Consider the following 25,893-nt stretch of genomic DNA (forward strand, 5'->3'; position numbering starts at 1 on the left):
AGAATTTACATCGTCTTCAAAACTGAAAGACCAACAATCTTTATGTTTGGCCAGTAGGTACTTTGATTGGAGTACTATAAAGTGTCTTCGAATAAACGACAATGACCGCCTCGCAAGGTCACAGAAGTCCAATTTGATAAAAACTTAATATTGTTCGTAAACAAAGTATTAGGTAAAGAACAATGATACTTGGATATGTTATGCAGACCATCAGTGCAAATATTTTTAATATATTCTGTTCAATTCCAATATCACTGGCCCCTGGCCGGGTCAAAGATTAACATTGGTACCTTCAATGTACCTTCTTTCAAAACGCTTCAAGTAATTACGAAGTTGATTTTAGTTTTATATCTGCATATTCAATGATGAGCCTACTAACAATTCTTACAGTTTGAAATGCCATCTTGATCAAAAATAATATTGCTTGTTTATAGGTTATTCCGTAGGATCTGGAAAATTTGGAATCGCCACTTTCGGAACTGTTGTTGCCGGTGCTCCTCGCTACAGCAACCCTGAAGGGCATGTTGGAATTGTAAGGAATTTAAAGCATCATTTTTTTTTTGTACCGACAGAAAAGCCAGCACGCCAAGCGATTATGATAATAAACATACTCAGATATTCCTAAAACTGCCTTTAATCGATTGTGTAACAACCGTTGTAATTGGTGATATTGTTTGGCTGACATGTACTCTTTACGATTGTGGTTGATTAGGGTTATTTTCTTTTCGCCTTTTGGTGGTGTCATAGTCAAAAAGTGAAGTGCAAACATGTCCATAATCAGTCACCGTGTCTAACCGGTTTGTATATCGACGTATGCCGAACGCCTCGGTATCATGAGACCATCGAGAAGGTGACGTGTTAGTGCTCAGTTCGGTTGGTATCCAAGATATTTCAAAACCTTGCACGGCTTTCCTCAGCATGTTTAAGTTTTTTTCCCGACTGATTTCCCAATTGTAAGTACATTTTTATTGATGTAGATGCCTATATTTTAACGTTGATTAACGAAAAAACATTGTTCCGTTGTGATTTGTGTTAACCAATTTTAAGTCTAGATAGTTTATTTTATATGAAAATAAATAATGACTCAGCTTTGGGGTTTATGGACCTAAACATGGGGAAAGTGGTGAATCATAGAAGGACTACCGTTTTGTGGTGGCGCCCTTGGAGAATAAGCATGAGGCCTCGCATGGGTTAGAGGGACAAACATTGTATACCAATGAAGAGCAGGTTGAACAATGTGTTATGCATAGAAATATGCACATTCTAGTTATGCGATGATACATTTCTTTGTCCACATTTCACACTCCTTCGCGATGGTCTTGCGCTACATTCCCTTTTAACTATGGTCTAGATGGACATGAAGTAACCGACGATCTAAGCTATCCATAATGCAAAGCTATGAAAGGGTCCGAAGTATCGCGACTTCTACTGTTAACAGGAATCACATTTCTTTATTCTGATGGATTGTATTTTTGTAGTGGGCTTAATTCCTTGAATAGCTTCCAAGGACTGGTCACAAAATCATACGCAAGTAATTAGTTTCAAATTCAAATAAACCACTCAATGTTATATTTTTGAATAACAAGAAATGTATTGACCACGTGGATCGCATATTTCCTCCTGGGTTTCAAATCAAGGGCACAACATATTCTTCAGTCGCTTTTACCTATCTTTAAATCACGACTTCAATAACACGGACGACCTCCTGCTAAGCTATAAAATATTCCGGACGAATTTGACATTCCGAGCATTAGCTTTCCCTTGCTCGTAACTAACATCCCTGTTTTACCACCTACTGTGCTTAAATGCCCCAGTCGATGAAATATTCACCAGCTGCTCATCATATCATGATGTCCGTAATATATATCTACTGATTGCAGACAAAATTACAACAAAGGGTTTCCCAAGATGCCGGTTGATGTATATTATGGACACGTTTTGTGGCCGCCTTCGTGATCCCATAGGGAAATGAATTTTAGTTCGTTTAGCCGAAGGGCAAGTGAGCTTATGTCAGGGTGCTGCGTCTGACGTCCGTCGTCCGTCTATCAACTTTTCACTTAAAAAGCCTACTAGTCCAGAATTGCTAAATGAATTTTGTCCAAAATTGGTGTGGAGCATTGCTAAGCTAAGAGGAATGAATCACCGTTGTATAACTGAATGGTGTGGCTACTTTGTGAGAAGAGGGCGGGGTCCAATAGGGAAAATACAGGAAAATCTTTGAAGTCCTACACCTTTGGTATCGATGAAAGGACTTTCATCTAAACTGACCTTAAAAATCCTTTTTCCAAGGGGAAGAGAGGTAGGCCTAATAGGGAAAATAATATTCAAAATCCTATTTCTTGAGCTTTGGTAAAGCGATTTTAATCTCATCAATTGCTCTTGAGCATCCGTGGTCCAAAGGAATTTAACTTTGATTTAGTGAAGGATGTGCCCCCTGCGGAAATTTAACTTAAGATTTAAGGGAATTGCGGGTAAATCTTTAAAATCTTATTTCTTGAAATTGGGAAAAGGAATATTTTCCTTAAATTGGTCTTGAGAATCCTTGCGCAAATGCGATTTAACTTTGTGTAGATGAAGGGTATGGTCCTTAGGAGAGCAGCGGGATAGGGCCCCTTAATGGAGTTATAGGTGAATTCCCAAAGGCAGAGGAATAAGGTCCAATCGGGGAATAAAGCAAAATCTTTGAAATCCTACTCATTGAGTAGTAGTAAGGAATAATACTCTCATTTGGTTTGATATAGAATTACCATTGTATAAAAAGGTGGTCAACGCACTGTAGGGGTAGAGGTACAGGACTCAATTGGGGAATGTAGGTAAATATATAAGTACATAGTACGGATAAATGGATTTGAACCTTAATTTGTCTGGAGCATCATTGAGGCAAGGAGACACATCATTGTACAAGGGGAGGGTGTGGCTTTCCTGTGGACATAAAGGTGGAGTCGTTTTGGGAATAAAGGTAAATCCTATATCTTGTTTATGGATAAAGTAAACCTACCTCAATTTGACTCTTATATCTTAATAGTAAAAGTTTGTTGAAGGGAAAAGGTAATTGTAATGAGGCATTTGATAAACTTTCCTTGAAAAATGGTTATATTTAAATTTTGAGATTAACTGAAAATGAATTCATTTAAAAATAAAGTAGCATTACGAATTATATCTTGAATGCTAAAACAACTGACATTTATGCAAATATAGCATTCACACAAAAAGTTTATGAAATCCATTTGTCTGTTTCACATAAAAAAACCTGAAGAAGGTGAGCTGTTCAGGCCCCAGGGCCTCTGGTTTAGTGGAGTGAAGGTCGACGGTTTTGATTATGCTCATGAATGTGCCTTGTGGTTTTTATGAGGACGTGACAATTCTTGATTTTGATTTAGACACATTTCTGGTGTTGTCGATGAAGCAGATGACGCTTACCATTCCGGAACATCTATGTAACGGGCTTTATTATCGTCCAGAATGAGAACCAGTTTGAAATTATTTTCATCTTTTGTGTGACAAAATCACCAACAATGAATTTTAAATATTGCTTTTGTTATTTGTTATAACAGGTAGTACTACTCAGAATTGTGCAAGATGGCTTTGAAATGCAAACAACAAGATCCGGTAAACAGGTAGGTTGTAGTAGAATTGTCACTAGAATTTAGCTATTTCAATTAAATCAACAACTAATAACTAATAATACGCGTCATGTAACTAATGATACGTGATTTGGGTAGCAACAAAACATAGTAAAACTTATGACAAATATGTAACTGATGACAAGTCGTTATGTAACTAAGTTCATCGCATTATGTAACGAACGACAGCAACCACACATATTGAAAATATGTCACGTTCCAAGTATGCATATCTGTATTGCGATTGATAGGTTAGTTAACAGCAGTACATTTGTCAATCTATATTTATTTGTATAATCTTATGTAAATCTGTATAACATTTGTTAATTATGTATATCTTCATTACGTTTGACGGGTATGACCAAAGCTAATATAGACTGTCATTTATGAGTGTAATGTGCCGATAGTTGTGTTTATTACAATCGACCTTTATGTCGAGGTGTATTATATTTGATATAGTGTATTTCTCTGTTAAATTAGACTGTCATTTATGAGGGTATTTAATGTGCTGGTAGTTATGTTTATAACAATTGACCTTTATGTTTAACTGTATTTCATTTGATAATTATATATTTCTTTTACGTTTAACAGTTATGATCGTCTCTGTTTATTAATAATACAGTTATGTACAACTGTATTTTGCTAGACAGTTATGTATAGCTGTACTTTGCGAGACAGTTATGTATAGCTGCACTTTGTTCGATAGTTATGTATAGCTGTACTTTGTTCGATAGTTGTGTATAGCTGTACTTTGTTCGATAGTTATGTATAACTGTACTTTGATCGATATTTATGTATAGCTGTACTTTGCTAGACAGTTATGTATAGCTGTACTTTGTTCGATAGTTATGTATAGCTGTACTTTGTTCGATAGTTGTGCATAACTGTACTTTGTTCGATAGTTATGTATGACTGTACTTTATTCGATACTTATGTATGACTGTACTTTGTTCGATAGTTATGTATGACTGTACTTTGTTTACTAGTTATGTATAACTGTACATTGTTCGATAGTTATGTATAACTGTTCTTTGTTCGATAGTTATGTTTAGCTGTACTTTGTTCGGTAGTTATGTTTAGCTGTACTTTGTTCGATAGTTATGTATAACTGTACTTTGTTCGATACTTATGTATGACTGTACTTTGTTCGATAGTTATGTATAACTGTACTTTGTTCGATAGTTATGTATAACTGTTCTTTGTTCGATAGTTATGTTTAGCTGTACTTTGTTCGATAGTTAGGTATAACTGTACTTTGTTCGATACTTATGTATGACTGTTCTTTGTTCGATAGTTATGTATAACTGTTCTTTGTTCGATAGTTATGTATAACTGTTCTTTGTTCGATAGTTATGTTTAGCTTTACTTTGTTCGGTAGTTATGTTTAGCTGTACTTTGTTCGGTAGTTATGTGTAGCTGTACTTTGTTCGGTAGTTATGTATAACTGTACTTTGTTCGATCCTTATGTATGACTGTACTTTGTTCGATAGTTATGTATAACTGTTCTTTGTTCGATAGTTATGTTTAGCTGTTCTTTGTTCGGTAGTTATGTTTAGCTGTAATTTGTTCGATAGTTATGTATAACTGTAATTTGTTCGATAGTTATGTATAACTTTACTTTGTTCGATAGTTATGTATAACTATACTTTGTTCGATAGTTATGTATGACTGTACTTTGTTTACTAGTTATGTATAACTGTACTTTGTTCGGAAATTATGTATAACTGTACTTTGTTCGATACTTATGTATGACTGTTCTTTGTTCGATAGTTATGTATAACTGTATTTTGTTCGATAGTTATGTATAACTGTAATTTGTTCGATAGTTATGTATAACTGTAATTTGTTCGATAGTTATGTATAACTTTACTTTGTTCGATAGTTATGTATAACTGTTCTTTGTTCGATAGTTATGTTTAGCTGTACTTTGTTCGGTAGTTATGTGTAGCTGTACTTTGTTCGATAGTTATGTATAACTATAATTTGTTCGATAGTTATGTATGACTGTACTTTGTTTACTAGTTATGTATAACTGTACATTGTTCGATAGTTATGTATAACTGTTCTTTGTTCGATAGTTATTTATAACTGTACTTTGTTTGCTAGTTATGTGTAACTGTACTTTGTTCGATAGTTATGTATAACTATACTTTGTTCGATAGTTATGTATGACTGTACTTTGTTCGATACTTATGTATAGCTGTACTTTGTTTGATAATTATGTATAGCTGTACTTTGTTCGATAGTTATGTATGACTGTATTTTGCTAGATAGTTATGTAATAGCTGTATTTCGTTCGATAGCTACTCATATCTATATTTCATTACGCTATTGTGTAAAGCTTTATTTGTAAATCATTTCACAGCCTGGATGTGGTTTTGGTGCTGCTCTCATTGTGCTTGACATAAACGGGGACGGTATGGATGACCTATTGGTAGGGTCACCTTTCTACACTGAACAAGCCACTGACCAGGGTCTAGTGCAGGTCTACTACGGCACCTCCGATAGAGTACGTCACGTGCAAGAAATATTAATCATTTTTATTGCATGTTCTTAATTTGACTATGTAAGTTTTGTGTCACCATTGAAACATTCTAAACAGTCTAAAATTAGGAATAATCAAGCATCCTCGATGAAATAAAGAACTTCTTAAAATCAAACAATCGTTCTGTTTCGAGGGGCTTAACGAAGATACCTAACAAAAATTGCAATCAACACTAATTGAAAAGTCTTCCCGTCTTTTGAAATAGTGTTGTAATGTAAAATCAATTATCAACTTTGAAAAATGTTTTTAATAATAGCCCTGCCTCTGTATTTGGATAAACTGTTGAAGGATGTAACATTCTTTTCATACACTGTCATCTATAAGCGGTTGGCTTATCAGCCGTCTGGGAAAAGTCAGCAAAGAACGGTTAAGTGCGTATTGATAATCTGCCTGTACTGGCTAGACGTTATAGTGAGGTGGTCTGGTTGATAAAAGTGACAACCCTTGTACAGTTGTGGAGTAGTTGGTATCATTCGCTAGTCATATAACCTACATAATGCTTTTGCAAAGCATACAAAGCAATTTCTATTATAGGCATGTTGTGTAAAAAAAAAAAATGGTATGCATGAACATCCATTTTGTTAAACTTTTCTATGTATCATTACTTTGACTTCATATTGAGTATGTAAATAAAGTCTGCTGCTCCACTGCCTATGCAAAAGCATATACTGAAATAACATATATAGTAGCTACAATGACCGAGGACAAATAAGACTATAGTATAAACATCCAAGGACCGAATTCAGTGTCGATATAATCGGGGTCAGGGAGAGACTCTCAAATATAAACAAAACATATTAACCCATAACTCAATAGTCAAATTCATATATACCTGAAATAAACATTGTCCATGTTATTTTGAATAGGTAAACATTCTGCGGGACGGAGACAACCTGATGGGAACGGGGACCATACATGGACGATTTGGGATGGCAATGGCAGATATTGGAGATGTCAACGCTGACGGTTTCACTGGTATTATTAATTATGATGAATTATATATATTTTTTGTATGCTTTTTATTATGTACGTTGTTCATGCATGTCTAAGGGGTGTAAGTAACCGTTCGTGTATTATGGGTTTGATGTGTAGGTGGGATTTTGTGATGTATGTTACAGTATATGGGCAGCGTGGTATGTTGTTTGGCTGTGGCGTGATGTTGGATTTGTGGCGGTTTGGGTTGCATATTTTGTGTGAACAGGTGAGATTTTGTAGTGTGTGAGATGTGTAACGGGTGTACATGTTGTATTTATGTGTAATCTTACAGTGTCTATTAAGGTCGTAGGTAGCGGTTTTTGGGAGATGTATTTGGTGTGCAGGAGTAATTTCGTAATGGTTTTTAAGGATGTAGGTGATGGCTTGTGTTGTGTGTGGTTGATTAGCAGGTGAGAGTTTGTGGTGTCTCCGTTAAGGATACATATTGCGGTTTGTGTTCTGTGTTTTTGATACAGGTGAGAGTTTGTGGTGTCTCCGTTAAGGATATATATTGCGGTTTGTGTTCTGTGCTTTTGATGCAGGTGAGAGTTTGTGATGGACGTTTAAGGATGTAGGTAGTGATTGGTGTTTATGGTTAACAAGTTGATGTTATGATGTATTGTTTTCATATGTTACCTCGCTTTTTTAGTGTATTTGTTTTTTAGTAGTGTCTGTCGTTATTTTGTTAGTGTTTAGGTTTGATTTTATGTGTAAGGGGTTTGGTAAGAAGTGGTGTTTGTGACAGTTGATCATACTGACAGTAGATTGCAATAAATTTGTAACATGTCAGGATGGAGACATTCAGCATTCCGATTCAAAATGTCTTAAAAAAGGTTATCCTGTTGCCTGTGTTTATTGAAATCGATATGCCAAATCTATCTGACATACTCAAAATACTGTACTTCCTCTCGGTACACGGCATTGTAAAGATTATGGTTGTTTGTGTGATTTATATCCAAATGCAAAAAGAATAATATATCTGAAATGGAAGTTGCAGAACAAAATTATATATCCAAATAAGTCTCTGATGCCCCTTGTTTAAAGTACAGATATGTATACTTTGCACATTTGTATCAATGGTTACATATGCTTGGACAAACCAAGCAATTAGAAGATCGTTAAGACAAAGGGCATTGGTAGTCCGCTGTCAAACACGATAGGAATGACCCAAGTTAATTTCATTATTACAGTTCACTCCTTGATTCGTTTACAGATGTTGCAATCGGAGCACCATATGAAGATGACCAGAGAGGATGTATCTACATTTATAACGGAAATCATCAGAACATGAAGTCTGTGTTCTCTCAACGTATTACTGCTAAATCGCTGGATCCGGAACTCAGAGCGTTTGGATTCCATATATCGTCCCCTCTTGACGTCGATTTCAACACATACAACGGTAAGATTACATAAGAGTGACATTAAGAACCCGTATAATGAAACCGATCTCATACTCAAGCATAGATTCTGTACTCAATCGACCTGGACTACAGATTCCTAGTTTGAGCATGAGAACGTTTGTTTTGTCATTAAGGACATCCCAATACGGCTGCCACACCTAACTGTATATCAAATTCAATAATGCATTCCGTTAGCATTAAACAATCCCTGTCACAAAATAATCCTCCTCCAATATTTCTCAAACATAATTGAGGTACATGCACACTAAATTTCAGAAAAAAACATTCAATAACTGATCGAAGAATATAATGTTTGTGTCTGAACTTTCTAAAATAGTATTTAACAAAACTGTGGATTAGCTATCAACGCACCTTAATTCTTTGTTCACCCACTTTATATTTCAGTTTTTGATTTACTTTTCTTTAGATATTAACATCATAATTTGAATGCTTTCATTATAAGGTATATTAAGTGCAAATATCAACTGGACTGTGAGTAATATCTGCGTATCGAGATGCATGTTTACTTTTGTTTTCTTTTAATATATATTAATTATAAACACACTGGTATGAATAATAAAATAAGGTACAATAAACTCTCGATATAATGCCCTTCATCTCATTTGCTGCCTCGCGCTTATTCTCATTTTCTTTGTTTCGCTGTTTCCGTTGTAATCTTGTATATTTTTCACTTTATATAATACTATTTTACTGGATAAATGGTGACATTATCTCGAGATGTTTCTTACTACAAACTTACTGCTTGATATTATAACACACTTATTATAATTTAATCCCATGATTTGCTTATAATTACCCAGATATATCGGTGGGAGCGTATATGTCAGACCAAGCAGTAATACTGCGAGGACGTCCAATTGTCAAGCTTGATCGATCTGTGGCCTTGTACCCTGTGTTGGTGCCCTTGAACCCTGCTGGCCAGGCTTGCCACCGGGTGGACGACCCATTTCCATGTCTTACCTACAAAATTTGCTTCAATTTCACTGGCAGAGGACTTGACCGTATAGGTACATGTAATATCCCTTAATTTTCCAAATATGTAGCGATACTTAATTTCAGAAAATCATTTCAAAATGTATCCATTGCTTAGATATAATTCATTTGATTTTTAGAAATATATATATTTCGTGCTGTATCATTTAATAGTTTCATTTCAGTTATGTTGTATATGCATCCTCGATACACCAGGGGTTACGCTCACTTTCGCTCTATGCACTCCTGGAATATGTCATAGCAAAATTGAAGGCTCGGTGTGCGCCTCCTTGTTAAAACAAAATCAAAGGCTCCGTTTGCACCATCTTGTGGATGAGTCCAAAAGTCTTATCTGATCCTTTGATATACATCAAAAGAATCTGTTGGTAGCAGAACGGTACAATTGACTGACTTTCAAGTCTGATGAAACTCCTTTGTAATCTTCAAAAGAAATGTATCAGCATAGCGATTTTTTTTCCTGAGACCAATCTAAAAGCTAGTCGCGTGCCTTCAAATTTGCTATGACATATACCATGTGTGCAGAGAGAGAAAGTAACCCTATGAGTATCGAGGATGGCGAGATGTATCAAACAATGTTGTTCAATAGAATATTGATCAATAATGAGGCTATGTTAAACGGTCTGTCGTTCTATATATATATATATTGAACTGACTTTGGATTAATTTGTGGATAAGTTCTCATTTGTAAAGAAATATGTACATTTATCAGTGAGGTAACTTTTTTACCGTTATTTCATAAGATCTGTATTGTCCCGATATGTTGTAGGGTATTATGTTGTTCCCTTGCGTTAAGAGATATATGCTGTTCCGTTATGTTGTACGATAATATGTTGTTCCCTTACGTTGAGAGATATATGCTGTCCCGTTATGTTGTAAGATATTATGTTGTAAGATATTATGTTGTTCCCTTACGTTAAGAGATGTATGCTGTCCAGTTATGTTGTAAGATATTTTGTTGTTCCCTTGCGTTAAGAGATATATACTGTCCCGTTATGTTGTAAGATATTATGTTGTTCCCTTACGTTAAGAGATATATGCTGTCCCGATATGTTGTAAGATATTATGTTGTTCCCTTACGTCAAGAGATGTATGCTGTCCTGTTATGTTGTAAGATATTATGTTGTTCCCTTACGTTAAGAGATATATACTGTCCCGTTATGTTGTAAGACATTATGTTGTTGCCTTACGTTAAGAGATGTATGGTGTCCCGTTATGTTGAAAGATATTATGTTGTTCCCTTACGTTAAGAGATGTAAGCTGTTCCGTTATGTTGTAAGATATTATGTTGTTCCCTTACGTTAAGAGATGTATGCTGTCCCGTTATGTTGTAAGATATTATGTTGTTCCCTTGCGTTAAGAGATGTATGCTGTTCCGTTATGTTGTAAGATATTATGTTGTTCCCTTACGTTAAGAGATGTAAGCTGTTCCGTTATGTTGTAAGATATTATTTTGTTCCCTTACGTTAAGAGATATATGCTGTCCCGTTATGTTGTAAGATATTATGTTGTTCCCTTACGTTCTTATCCTTCAGATCTTGATATCGGACTGCGTGTTGACAATTCGAGGAAGAATAAAGGAAAGTCTAGTCGTATGGACCTGTACATTGAAGGGGAAATGAAGGGAGACGATTTTATCACTAAATATCAAATCCAGAAAAATATCACCAGTTGTAAAACTATTGTAGCGCGTGTAAAAGTAAGTTCACATAGGTTACTGAGTTAATCTGAATGTCATTTACTGGTTAAATGTCAAAATGAGATTGTGAAAATGGCGAAAAATGAGATTGTGAAAATGGCGAACAAATAAGATTGTGAAAATGGCGAAAAAATGAAACCAAACTTCCTCAATGTTATCGCCGCCGTCATCCCCCAATATTAGCCAAAATACCAGAGTATCTCTTTCAGGGTACATTTCCAACTATTTAATGGCAAACGTGGTCCTGATGATATTTTGCGTTCTATTTATAAAACCATGGGCTGGAAATACCAACTTGTAATACAACTTAGAAAATAAACTTGGATGCTATCTATTTATGAAAAAAATAATAAACATTTTTAGGAAGTGATACAATTGTATAAATTACATTGATATTCCTCTAGAAATTGTTCCGATTTTGGTATAGTGCCAGTAAATGGCTGCGTACCACAGTGATTATGTGTTAAGGGTTGAATAACAAAATTAAAACTAATGGTTGAAAATCGAAGTGATAATAGGTGAACGGTAAACCAGTCGGTAAAACTGAACGTGTAATGATTGCAGGTCCATTGTTCGAATACTGTATTGACCCCGGTGCGTTTTTACATTCAGAACACTGTTGTTGACTTTTTCTTGTTTATTTGATATTTATCATTTATCATTAGAGTTCTGTAAGGTAAGGTTTCCTTTCCAGAAATGATTTATCAAAGCTATAGAAATGTTTGAAAAGGTTTCCAATACACTGTTTATTTTTTGCAGCGGTATGAATATCTTGAAACTGGAAATAATATAACTATGTTTTTATATAGTTTGGTATGTCATCGGTTAAATTATATCATTATGAAATCGAAGAGAAAAGAAAAAATACTCTCGTTTTACAATTCGATCTTTTGCTACTTTTGTTATTTTCAAATTTGTATCAATTCAATCCTTTCCTTATCAAAGACTCGGTTTGTTGTCTCTTTGTGTTGATATCTTATAAAACAATAAATTCGATGGCAGTATGAAGTCCTTAATATCTTTCTTCTGCCTACGTTTTAGAATGGGCGTTACAATTTAGATCAACGAACCTTCGTAACTATATGTTTTAGATATAGAAAAAAACATTTATTATCGCTATTGTACCAGGCTCTTGATCGGGAGTTTTTCGCCGCTATAGAACAACCCGTGGAGTTCGATCTCAACTACACTTTGAGTAGTGAACCTCTACCTGGACAGGTGCTGCCAATACTCGACAACCTGAACAGCCCAGCTATCTCAGTCAGCGTAAGTAGCGACCAACCTCGTAGCCCACCTGACAATCCGGCTATCTCAGTCAGCGCATGGTGAAATGCAATGCTATACTTTTTAAATCTGTTCTGTACAAGTGATATGACGTTATACGCGGTGACGTACTCCGTAGAAAACCTAAACGATCAGAAAATCTGAACAATCCAGCTATTTCAATCAGCGTATGTTTATATGATTATATACAAATGTTATGACATAATATGTAGTGACTTACACCGTAGACCTCACATATATACCGGCAGGGTATGTTTAAATGTAGTATACACTTGTTTAACATTTCGTAGTAACAGTATATGCAGTTTTTACACTACTCCGCCATTAACTGTTTAAGGGTGAAAGTGATAGCAGAGCTTGACACTTGAAAACCAACTAGTGACGGCAGGATACTATTAGTTAATGTATCTTGTAAACATATCGAGCAGTTTTTTCAGTAAGTACATCTAAACTGATAAGTTTCCACAAATATTTTCGATAATTCCGTTGATGATGTTAGCATTTTTCACTGTTTTCAGGCAGACTTTAATACTGGATGTGGGCGACAGCGATGTCGTTCTAACCTACAAATAGATGTCACCTACGACACGACCGAAATCATTGTTGGTAAAGTACAGGACATTACTATCAGTGTGAACATCAAAAACCTCGGGGAGCCGGCTTTTGTCACTCGAGTTGCGACACGGTCGAGCACAAACGTTGGCTTCCGTAGTGATCAAATAGAAGCGGGCCAAATGATTTGCAAACAAAATGGAACTGGAATGATTGATGATGTCACTTGTGACTTCACGACCCCGTTCTTCCAGACCATGGCTGGTCAGTTTGACCTCACATACTCTTCATTGTTGCCTAGCGACGGAAACTTAGCCGACATTGATCCCAGAGTCAGTTTCAATTTGACAGCTACTACCGAAAGTGAGGAGACAGACCCCACAGACAACGTTCACATGATTGAAATACCCGTCACGTTCAAACCTGACATCATTATATATGGGTACGCTCTTTGTTATGCTGTAAATGTGAACATTTTCGGCTGTGAAAATGTTTAAATTGTAACCCTTGAAACTGATCCCGGTGTGGACATTATCGCGTTAGCAATAATTCTGATTTCTATATACATGTATGTTAGTTATCTATTACCTATATAATCTATTTATAATTATTCATATACGGATACTTTCGCCCTATATCACTTAACACGCGAAAATGTCCACACCGCGAAAATTTCAACTATAGCACATTTCCTTGTTTGTCTTGATCATGCTCATTTTGTACCCAAACAAAAACATGTTTCCTTGCTTGGGTAATTGATATGTTTGAAAATTGATTCAGATGTCCTGCTGTAGATATTTCATTAATGATACAACCTGGAAGAGTAACATCAATTTAACACGGAAGTTACTCCCTTTGGTCAACCGTCAAGGTTTCGTTACTCGGGGTAAATTAATGATCAACTCTAAGAAGCGTTCAAAAAACGTCTCCTTTTAATTTTGAAGCAAATAACAGTAGAGAAAGCGTTTACCCATTTTCTTTGCCCTTGAGATTTTTTAAAGCTGTGAATACTTAATGCACATTCTCTTGATTCAAATATTAATTAAATTGTATATAAAAAAGTATGTTTTGTTTTCAAATTTACAGAAGCTCTAACCCTGAACAAGCCACTATTTCTCCTGACTCAAATAAACTGATCTCCATAGAGAAAACGTTTAGTATATACAACAGGGGTCCTAGTCCTCTGCCCGAGACCAGAGTTACTATAGAATTTCCCAGGAAGAACTTACAAGGTTCCGTGTTGGTAGAGGCACAGAACCATAAGGTAAGTAGATAGTTTACTATGACTAACGGTGTTAGGGAAGATGGGACAAAATGTTCCACGATACACAAGCTATAGAAGTTGCATTAGAGTGAATGATAAAGCTGTCAATGGCCTTTTCATTAACTATATTTAGTTATACTAGGTCATTGATTAGTTATAATACTTATCTTTTATTCCGTCTTTGCGTATTGCAGAGTTATCTTCTCTTGTGAGCAGGTATTGATTGTTACGCCATTGGTTTGTGTGAGAAAATTACGTCGTTTTCTCAAAAATCTCACAAACAAATCACGTAACAATCAATACCTGTTAACAAGAGCAGATAACTCTGCAATACGCAAAGACGGAATTGTCATGTACATGCAGTATATGTGTCTATATGCGTCACCAGTGCTGCTGTCTGCCATTGTTAAACATGTCATGTACCTTTTTCTAATTTTATAGTTGGTGTTAGTATAACTTAATTTAATCTAAATTACATCCGTATAACTGACTCAGGTATAACAGTTGTTCAGCATGGTTTTATTACTATAACCATCCTTTAACCGCAGGTGTCCCACACATCGAGTAACGTCCGGTGCGAAATCATCAGTAGTAGTGCGAAGTTGGACCAGCAACAGTCAACGATATCACCCGGTGCCCCCCAAAAGATTGAAGCATCTGACGACATCCTATCTCAACGCCAGTCGATTCAGAATATGGTACGTAGCATTTATATCAATTTTCATCCATTGCATTGTACAGATTTTAAACCCGTTATTTGATCGGTCATTCAGAGGAAATGGCAGCAATGATGGTCTCTCGAGACAAGTAACAAACCCTTTAAAACTGCATCAAAACTTAAATCCTGTCTGTTCAGTCGGAGAATCCGCAGGGTGGAAGTTACCGCTCTCGACTCCGCCCTAGTCATACTTATATTACTCATACGTATCTGATGATTAACAGGTGGTTCCACATTCATGCAATGCATGCGCTTACGGCGAAGCATAATTTTAGCGTTACCACCCGAGCTTCAATAATGTGTACATAAGTGCGAAGTTTAACATGGTAAGATAGGTGAAATATCTATAAGACTATTATATTAGCAGAAATGAAGGGATTTCAACCTTATTAACCAAAGACAGAACATGCAACGGTCAAAAATAAGCAGTGCTTCATAAATTATTTATTCCGACTTTTCGTATTGCAGTTATCTGCTCTTGTGAGCAGGTATTGGTTGTTACGTCATTAGTATGTGTGAGAAAATTACGTCGTTTTCTCACACATGTATGACGTTACTCTCACAAACAAATGACGTAACAATCAATACCTGCTCACAAGAGCAGATAACTCTACAATACGAAAAGATGGAATAAATCCATAAATACGAATGCAGCAGTATTTCAAAGATTATTTTCTAGATAACGTAAAAAAGATTTAAAAAAAAAAACTTGCTTTGAATATCTTGTATAACGCTTTAATTGTGGATTTATCTGCTCTTGTTAGCAGGTATTGATTGTTACGTCATTCGTTTGTGAGAGTAACGTCATGCATTTTTGAGAAAACGACGTAATTTTCTCACCGAAAAATAACGACGTAACAATCAATACCTGCTCACAAGAGCAGATAACTCCACAATACGAAAAGACGGAATACATCCACAAATACGAATGCAGCAGTAATTCAAAGAAGATTTTCTTGATTACGTATTGTTTTTATTAAAGAACATATTTGGAGAAAGTAGAAAAAACGCATATTGTACTGTATGTATATTCAAAGATTAAAGCGTTATACAAGATATTCACAGCAAGTTTTTTTATCATTGTTTCTTTACATGAGATGATGTCAGTTGCCGACTGGTGGTAGACATTTTCCCAATGATCAAACTGATATTATAATTACGTCAACTACACATTGAGATGAATTCGGGGCGATAAGATACCGAACCTTGTAAAACTTAAAAATGCGTGTAACTTCCAAATTAAAGTTAACCTTGCGTAACTATTGAATGTAGTTTTCTTAGAGAAACAACGTGTACAGTTGGCATTGTTTTTGCTTTATCAGACATGTGCTAACTACGATTGTGTTCATATGGAGTGTCTGCTAACAGGCCTGGGTGTAGCTTCAACAGAGACTGTTGCCGTGGCTATCAACATCACAGAGGCATCTCTCACCTTCGACAAGGTAAGTCATTCAGGTAAACATAGCAGCGACATCATATGATATTCCATGTTATAAGGGTACAACATAGCAGTGACATTATATGACATTGTATGGTATAAGGGTACAACATAGCAGGGACATCATATGACATTGTATGGTATAAGGGTACAACATAGCAGGGACATCATATGACATTGTATGGTATAAGGGTACAACATAGCAGGGACATCATATGACATTGTATGGTATAAGGGTACAAAATAGCAGGGACATTACAGAGACTGTTGCCGTGGCTATCAACATCACAGAGGCATCTCTCACCTTCGACAAGGTAAGTCATTCAGGTAAACATAGCAGCGACATCATATGATATTCCATGTTATAAGGGTACAACATAGCAGTTACATTATATGACATTGTATGGTATAAGGGTACATTATAGCAGGGACATCATATGACATTGTATGGTATAAGGGTACAACATAGCATTGACATTATATGACATTGTATGTTATAATGGTACAACATAGCAGTGACATTATATGACACTGTATGTTATAAGGGTACAACAAAGCAGGGTTAATAGGACGTTAAACAAAGTCAAACAAACAAACAAACAAACATTGTATGGTATAAGGGTACAACATAGCAGGGACATCATATGACATTGTATGGGGTAAGGGTACAACATAGCAGTGACATTATATGACATTTTATATTATAAGGGTACAACATAGCAGAGACATTATATGACACTGTATGTTATAAGGGTACAACAAAGCAGGGACATCATATGACATTGTATGGTATTATATGACATTGTATGGTATAAGGGTACAACATAGCAGGGACATCATATGACATTGTATGGTATAAGGGTACAACATAGCAGGGACATTATATGACATTGTATGTTATAAGGGTAAAACATAGCAGTGACATTATATGACATTGTATGTTATAAGGGTACACCATAGCAGGGACATTTTATGACATTGTATGGTAGGGCGTAAGAATTGTACCTTCTGCCCCCAATTGCATGATCGTAAGAGGCGACTAAATTTGGGACCTTATCTCTTCTCTCCTTTCTAAATAACTTTCTTCTTCCTAATGTCTCCCTTGACAATGCCTCACTTTTGGCCATTTGTTGAGCGTTCGCCCCTGTGAGGAAGGCTTTGGGTTCTGTCCCCTGGCCGAGACATACCAAAGTCTTTAAAAATGGTAGTTTCTACTCCTGCTTAACGCTCAGCAAATTAGGAGTGGGACGACTGGTTCGCCCGTTGTCAGTATAATGTGACCGGGTGGGGCGTCCTGCTGGGTGTCTTCGGCAGTATGTCTCAGTGAGGTAGCACTATAAAGTCGGCATCAGTTCCGCGCTATCACAAGGAGACAAACACGAACATATCACAGCCTCCCAAAATACACACACATACACTACACGCATGCATCTTGCACACAGGGGAGGCCGTCCTTAAATGACCTTAGCTGTTAATAGGACGTTAAACAAAGTCAAACAAACAAACAAACAAACATTGTATGGTATAAGGGTACAACATAGCAGGGACATTATATGACACTGTATGTTATAAGGGTACAACATAGCAGTGACATTATATGACACTGTATGTTATAAGGGTACACCATAGCAGGGACATTTTATGACATTGTATTTTATAAGGGTACAACATAGCAGGAACATTATATGACATTGAATGGTTTAGGGTACAACATAGCAGTGACATTATATGACACTGTATGTTATAAGGGTACAACATAGCAGGGACATTATATGACATTGAATGGTTTAAGGGTACAACATAGCAGTGACATTATATGACACTGTATGTTATAAGGGTACAACATAGCAGTGACATTATATGACATTGTATGTTATGAGGGTACAACATAGCAAGGACATTATATGACATTGTATGTTATGAGGGTACAACATAGCAAGGACATTATATGACATTGTATGTTATGAGGGTACAACATAGCAGGGACATTATATGACATTGCATGTTATAAGGGGACAACATAGCAGTGACATTATATGACATTGTATGTTATAAGGATACAACATAGCAGTGACATTATATGACATTGTATGCTATAAGGGTACAACATAGCAGTGACATTATATGACATTGTATGTTATGAGGGTACAACATAGCAGGGACATTATATGACACTGTATGTTATTAGGGTACAACATAGCAGTGACATTATATGACATTGTATGGTATAAGGGTACAAAATAGCAGGGACATTATATGACATTCCATGTTTTAAGGGTACAATATAAGATGACATTGCAAGTTATAAGGGTACAACATAGCAAGGACATTATATGACATTGTATGTTATAAGGGTACAACATAACAGTGACATTATATGACATTGTATGGTATAAGGGTACAAAATAGCAGGGACATTATATGACATTCCATGTTTTAAGGGTACAATATAAGATGACATTGCAAGTTATAAGGGTAAAACATTGCAGGGACATTATATGACATTGTATGTTATAAGGGTACAACATAGCAGTGACATCATATGACATTGTATGTTATAAGGGTACAACATAGCAGGGACATTATATGACTTGATGGTATAAGGGTACATTACAGCAGGGACATCATATGACATTGTATGGTATAAGGGTACAACATAGCAGGGACATCATATGACATTGTATGGTATTAGGGTACAACATAGCAGGGACATTATATGACACTGTATGTTATAAGGGTACAACAAAGCAGGGACATCATATGACATTGTATGGTATTAGGGTACAACATAGCAGGGACATTATATGACATTGAATGGTTTAAGGGTACAACATCACAGGGACATTATATGACATTGTATGTTATAAGGTTACAACATAACAGATCTAGGGACATCATTTGACATTTGACAAAGTGAAATGTATGGGCAAAACATTACAAGCATCCAACTCATTTGACAATGACGGTTATCGGGGTACAATATCACAAAGACATGCCTATCATTTACTAAGGTACGTTTCCGAGGAAAAATGCCATCGAGTCATCCATCTACTTTGTCAAAGAAATTTATCTAAAAAGATATCGTTTCCTTCGAGAAGGTAGATTATGGAGGAAAGACAAACTGAAATATATATTTAGAACAATTTTTATCAATCTTGATAAGATTCATATAAATGCAAACATTAAAAAGTTGGGGAACAAGTGTAACATGATCTATTTCCACATTTGTAAACATTAATGGATAACGTAATACTTAGATGATTATACTTGGTGAAATATCTTATGTTCTTGAAGCAAAATATTATGTTTAATTATTTTTCTTAGTGAATAATAGCATACAGGAAAACATGACATCTGTCAGGTACAACAAAAATGCCTATAGAATAATGCATCAAGATATATTTTATGGGTTAGTTCAAGATCACTTTGTAACGTTGGTGATACAATTATTTCCTTGTCGTTTTAATATATATAATTTCTATATACTGACATGCATCTACACAATGTTTGTGGTTTTATTTTATTTTTGTTTATGTTCAAAACGTTTTAATACAATAGTACAATGACATACTATGTTATACCAGAAAGCGGAACGACTGAACTACGTCACTACAGCGGAGGTCCACAAGCCCCAACATCCTCAACTTGAAGTGTATTGGCCAACAAAACCAGTAAAAGCAGAGGTTGGTTCTCCGTCAAAAAAGTACAAAGAACATCCGTGAACAAATGAACAATTTTCTAAGAAAATAATTAAATGCAATAAGTGTATGTAAACGAACTGATGCAAAACGCAAGTACAATTTAAATATGACATGAAAAGATTCCATTTTAGACTACCTTCATCAGATGGTAGGCTAATCAAATCGTATGTCGTCCGCTGTTCGCCCATCGTCCGTCCATTTGTTTGTTATCGCTATTTCTCTAATTTCAAATGTAACTTCCCCCTGATCTGTTGTTGTGCATGTTTACTTTAAAGACTGAGCGGTGAAAAAAATATGGCCGATAAGTTGGATTTTGAGAGTTCAGATTTGTTATAGTTATTTCTACGAAAACACTGGAGGGATCTTTCTTAATTTTAATATGTGGTTCCCCTTCGTCTGTAGTTGTGCATGTTTGATTTTGAGATCGATTGGAAAAACAAAATGGCCGACTGGCAGCCATCGTTGATTTGATTTGTAGATTCCCTTGGTCTCTATTTGCATGTTTACATTTGAGATTGATCGGAAAATCAAAATGGCTAAACAAGCAGTCATCTTGGATTTTGACAATCAAGATTTGTTATCGTTATTTCTCAGAGTGTACTGAAGGAATCTTTCTCAAAATGTATGTGTTAGGTCCCCTTGTTTGTGTCATTTGTGTAATATATCCCCGGCCCCAATGATAATTCCTCCCCTATTGAAAGCACTTCTTATTATGTAAGAAGTACATAATTATTTTGAGCGTTTTGCGTATAGTTATGAAATTCTTTTATAATATCATTTTCCATAGTGACAACTAACGAATGGCACAACGAGGTTAAAGGTAATGTACAAGATTCACGTTTAATACTTTCAACATGGGAATGGGGTAATAGTAACTGTAAGGAAAATGAAGAGCAAAGCAGGTTTAGGATAATCTTTTGTAGATCTGATTAAGATCTTTCCATGATGGGCCCCAATATCTTTCTAGGATCTCTTGTTAGGATAAGTATTAATAAAAAGCTTGTAAAATATTAATGTTATCCTGATTGGTTGCAAAATGTTTCAGATCCGTGTCGACATTTACCCAGCTTCAGAGAGAAAGGTGACGGAGGACATTGAAATCTGGATCCTCATAGTAGGATGCCTTGGAGGTCTTCTTTTGTTTGTGGCACTAGGACTGTTGCTGTGGAAGGTACGCTAACCTAAAAATATTACAAATACAAAACATATATATACTTTCACTCTGATAAAGTATATTATCCAAAATATCTTACATTCTATAATCCTATTCTCGCTTTTTAATCTACGTTTACCTAGAAACCATGGCCCGTATTAATAAAAGCGTTCGCAGGCTCAAGTATGGTTTCTGTGCGCAATCCAGTTTTCTTGTAACTCACTTACATAATGCCAATCGATCAAATTATTGACAAAATATTTTTTTCATTTCGTTATAATCGGAATAAGAAATAAGTGGGTCTTCGAATTATACACGACTGCGTCAACAGTTATAAAACCCGTACTCGAAAAAGCGCAAAATTCAATACTTTTAATCTATTGTCCCTTATATACACAGGAAAAATTGGAATAGTAAACAGTATCTTGTTAAAAACTAAGTGAAACATATCTATTTTGCAATTGGTCAATAGGTTCGATATTTGTCTTATTTTGTAGTTACGTAATTTTTTTGCCAATTATATATGCATGTGTAATAAAAATAAAGGTTTCAGTAGTCAAGGTGAGATACCTACTGATATATCGGATTTTTCCTTTCAGTGCGGGTTCTTTAAGAGGAAGAAGCGAGAGGAAGTACAAGCATGGAAACGCAAGAGTGGCTACAATGCCAGGCGCTCTCAGATGGGGTCGGCCAGGAACCGGCACGCGAGCTCCAGCGTCAGGTCGAAGTGTGCAGATCCGGGTGAACTGGCGTTTTTAGACTGATGAAAGGCACAATATTTTAGAGTGAATCTGAATGTTTGTGATTTTTACAACAGAGAATGTTCAATTTTACAGGAGAGACATGAGAGTTGTATACAGTCAGGTACATATGATGTCATGAAATATATTTTATTGATCCCTGTACCACTGCCAAAAACTGTAAGAACCCATTTCTGAAAAGAAAACCATGCCTTGTCGGGCTTTTATGAGAAATAATTAAGATATTAAATTAAAAAATTAAAAAAAACCAAAACAACCAAACACATAATTAAACCTTCAACAGTGCTAGACCGATATTCGAACTTAGAACTTCAAACGATCTCTCGAGCCGATTGAGTAACCCGGTTACCGGAAGTGTCTTGACTAAAACATCCAAACGGAAGTTAAGGGGAGGTTACTTTTTAAAGGAAAGACCAGAGTTCAGTGGGACAGGGATCCGTAACTGGAATGTAAGGTTATATTTTACTAGTTTGTGAGAGGGGTCAAGGTGAACGTTTGTTAAAATTCTGTTCTTACGCCATGAAAACTTTGCTCCGTTTTTGTATTGTTTTTTTGGGGGAAAATTCATTGGTATATGGACGTACAAAATATATTATGAACACGAAAGGTCAACATTTAACTTTGTCATTTAACATGAAATGTTATTCTTAAAACAGTTAATACTATATAATTTATATGATTCATTCAAGTTACTAGGAGACATTTTAAGAGAAGACTCAGTGGGATATAATATAAACTGTTTCGCAACCATCGGACATGGACAGTAGGGGAAAAAATTACGGACGTAACAAAGAGTATGTAGGGGAAAAAAACAGACGAGATTTGGAAACCCGAATGCCTCGGACAATTATTTCGGTCATGTTTTCGGTTTGAAGAATGTCCTAAGGAGGGGTGTATTGACACCAGTAAACGGTCATATTAACTGTGAAAAGGACGTACATAGTTCAGGTACATATGTATGGTCTCCTTTTGTGAAAAAAATGGGAAACCCTTCCTGGATATTACAAGGAGACAAGGGTCTCGTTCATGTGTCAACACAAGCCTATCGCATCTCCATTCATTTTATCAGTGTATACTTTGAAATTATGGACCGCTGTCTAAATAAATAAGATAGTTATATGTGTATATACTTTTTGTAATGGATATATTAATGATATGTACAAAGGCAAACCTGGCAATAAAAAGCGTTCGTTTAATGTATAACTAAAACAACAGATGTCGGTATACAATGATGCATGCTGTCACTTGTTAATCTAAGTGTACTGCCTGTATATACATGTACTATGATGAAAAACGTAGCTAGCTAGATGCTATATTGTAGTGTAATTTGAAAAAAAAAAAATTCGACACATTCCCTTATATAATGTTTCCCCATTTGTGACCAGATTTGTCGTTAAGACTTTTTCATAATCCATTGTTATAGACATTAAAGATATACGTCCATTGTTTAGGCGTTAAATACGTACGTTTATTGTTTGCGTGTTACATCGGTTCGTACATTATAAAGACGTTTCTATGGTTGGCTTTGTAGAGAAGATGTCTACGTGGGAGCCTTCAGTATGTAGAATTTGAAAGACATGGCTAGTGTGTGTATGGTATGTAAATATATTGGTAACTTTAAAGTGGAGATGTTATATAAATACTTTCCATGTGTGGACTTTATTATGTAGGCATAATATGGGTACCTTTATTGTGTAGACGTTCTATGGGTACCTTTATTGTGTAGACGTTCTATAGGTACCTTTATTGTGTAGACGTTCTATGGGTATCTTTATTGTGTAGACGTTCAATGGGTACCTTTATTGTGTAGACGTTCTATGGGTACCTTTATTGTGTAGACGTTCTATGGGTACCTTTATTGTGTAGACGTTCTATGAGTACTTTTGTTGTGTAGAGGTTTCTTTGTATATCTTTACGGTTCATTTGTACATACATTCACTTTATCGTCTAGATCTCTTATATTTAAGATATATATTTTTGCGTTATCACGTTAATCTTTTATAACTTATGATTGTGCAGATTTTGCGCGAACCTGTAAGTCTAGATACGTCTTTATACATATATACAAAACACTTTTTTGGGGTTTTCATGCGATTTAAATTTATCTGAATTGTGACATTATAAATAAAATCCACATACTTATAACATCAAACAATAATGACGTCATAAACAATGTTCATTTCATATGAATTGCAAATCAAAAGATGTGAAATATGCTGTGATTTGTAAGAGGTCTCTTGAATTAAACATATGTCAAACTAGAATTGAACTTCGTCATAGACTGGCAAACATATTCAAAATATAATTTTCCAAACAAATGTTACACTGGCCGGTATGAAATTTGAATTAGAGTTTTGTTCGGTAGTATTTAGTATGTTTTCTTGTATTCTTACCATAATATTTGACATCATTGAATGACCGTCTACTGTATCACAAAAGTCACACTTGACATCATCGAATGACCGTCTTCTATATCACAAAAGTCACTCTTGACATCATCGAATGACCGTCTACTGTATCACAAAAGTCACTCTTGACATCATCGAGTGACCGTCTACTGTATCACAAAAGTCACTCTTGACATCATCGAATGACCGTCTACTGTATCAAAAAAGTCACTCTTGCCATCATCGAACGGCCGTCTACTGTATCCCAAAAGTCACACTTGACATCATCGAATGACCGTTTACTGTATCTCAAAAGTAACTCTTGACATCATCGAATGACCGTCTACTGTATCACAAAAGTCACACTTGACATCATCGAGTGATCGTCTACTGTATCACAAAAGTCACTCTTGACATCATCGAATGACCGTCTTCTGTATCACAAAAGTCACTCTTGACATCATCGAGTGACCGTCTACTGTATCACAAAAGTCACTCTTGACATCATCGAATGACCGTCTACTGTATTACAAAAGTCACTCATGACATCATCTAATGACCGTCTACTGTATCACAAAAGTCACTCATGACATCATCGAGTGACCGTCTACTGTATCACAAAAGTCACTCTTGACATCAACGAATGCCAGTCTACTGTATCACAAAAGTCACTCTTGGTATCATCGAATGACCGTCTGTTTCCGTTAGTTATACTGAACACTGAATATCATCGATTAAGGTTTCTGATACCTGGTTGTAATTGGAATATTGCTGTCAAAGGAAATGTGTCATCGTCTTGTTGTACATGAACGAATTAATAAAACAAATATCACGCTCAGCTAACCCGCCCTGATACAGAAATGGGTCCTAGCAGCGTTGATGTTTTAGTTAAACTTGAAATGTTAAAAGTATTCACACAAACAGAAAGGTGTTGTATTTCCCTCGGTACCTGTATTGAGCTGTAAAAACATTTATCTAATCATTTTGAAAGGAGTGAGTATCGGACATTGGGTGTGTATGTGTATGAAGGTATATGGTACCATTTTATTGAATGTTGCTTTAGTTTGTGTATTTTTGTGTGTTTTTCCATTTACATCTTTCCACTCATCTGTAAGTCATACTGTCATTGGATTAAAATAAAATATTTTTCTTTACAAACACCCGTATGTTGTTATCATGTCATTCTTGCATAGACGATAAACATTGATAGAAGATCGTGAAAAATGCCTTTAACGTGTATACAGAAAGTATACACAGTTTCTGGTCCTTCAAATTCTAGAACGTGAATAACAAGAGGCCCAGATGGCCTGTAACGCTTACCTGAATGGTTGAGCAATCATGGGAAAATATTCTCAATAGCAGTATTTTTGCAAATATTTCCA

The 25,893-nt window shown here is 35.7% G+C and overlaps 1 protein-coding gene across 2 annotated transcripts in view; it reads left to right on the forward strand.

The window, feature by feature from the left end:
• Positions 1-25,673, forward strand: part of LOC110454033 (integrin alpha-9-like) — a 44,585-nt gene extending 18,912 nt beyond the window's left edge. For both annotated transcript variants that reach the window (XM_021503353.1, XM_021503354.1), the window contains 15 exons: positions 435-532; positions 3,555-3,617; positions 5,989-6,132; positions 7,035-7,143; positions 8,357-8,542; positions 9,365-9,571; positions 11,090-11,253; positions 12,382-12,519; positions 13,056-13,531; positions 14,176-14,353; positions 14,902-15,051; positions 16,394-16,513; positions 20,094-20,192; positions 21,256-21,381; positions 21,963-25,673. In XM_021503353.1, the coding sequence (XP_021359028.1) occupies positions 435-532; positions 3,555-3,617; positions 5,989-6,132; positions 7,035-7,143; positions 8,357-8,542; positions 9,365-9,571; positions 11,090-11,253; positions 12,382-12,519; positions 13,056-13,531; positions 14,176-14,353; positions 14,902-15,051; positions 16,394-16,513; positions 20,094-20,192; positions 21,256-21,381; positions 21,963-22,127 (2,423 nt within the window). In that variant the 3' untranslated portion in view covers positions 22,128-25,673. The remainder of the gene's footprint in view (positions 1-434; positions 533-3,554; positions 3,618-5,988; positions 6,133-7,034; positions 7,144-8,356; positions 8,543-9,364; positions 9,572-11,089; positions 11,254-12,381; positions 12,520-13,055; positions 13,532-14,175; positions 14,354-14,901; positions 15,052-16,393; positions 16,514-20,093; positions 20,193-21,255; positions 21,382-21,962) is intronic.
• Positions 25,674-25,893: the final 220 nt, after the last annotated feature.

This window comes from Mizuhopecten yessoensis, unplaced genomic scaffold (genome assembly GCF_002113885.1).
Source record: "Mizuhopecten yessoensis strain PY_sf001 unplaced genomic scaffold, ASM211388v2 scaffold7635, whole genome shotgun sequence".
In the NCBI taxonomy this organism is placed as follows: domain Eukaryota; kingdom Metazoa; phylum Mollusca; class Bivalvia; order Pectinida; family Pectinidae; genus Mizuhopecten; species Mizuhopecten yessoensis.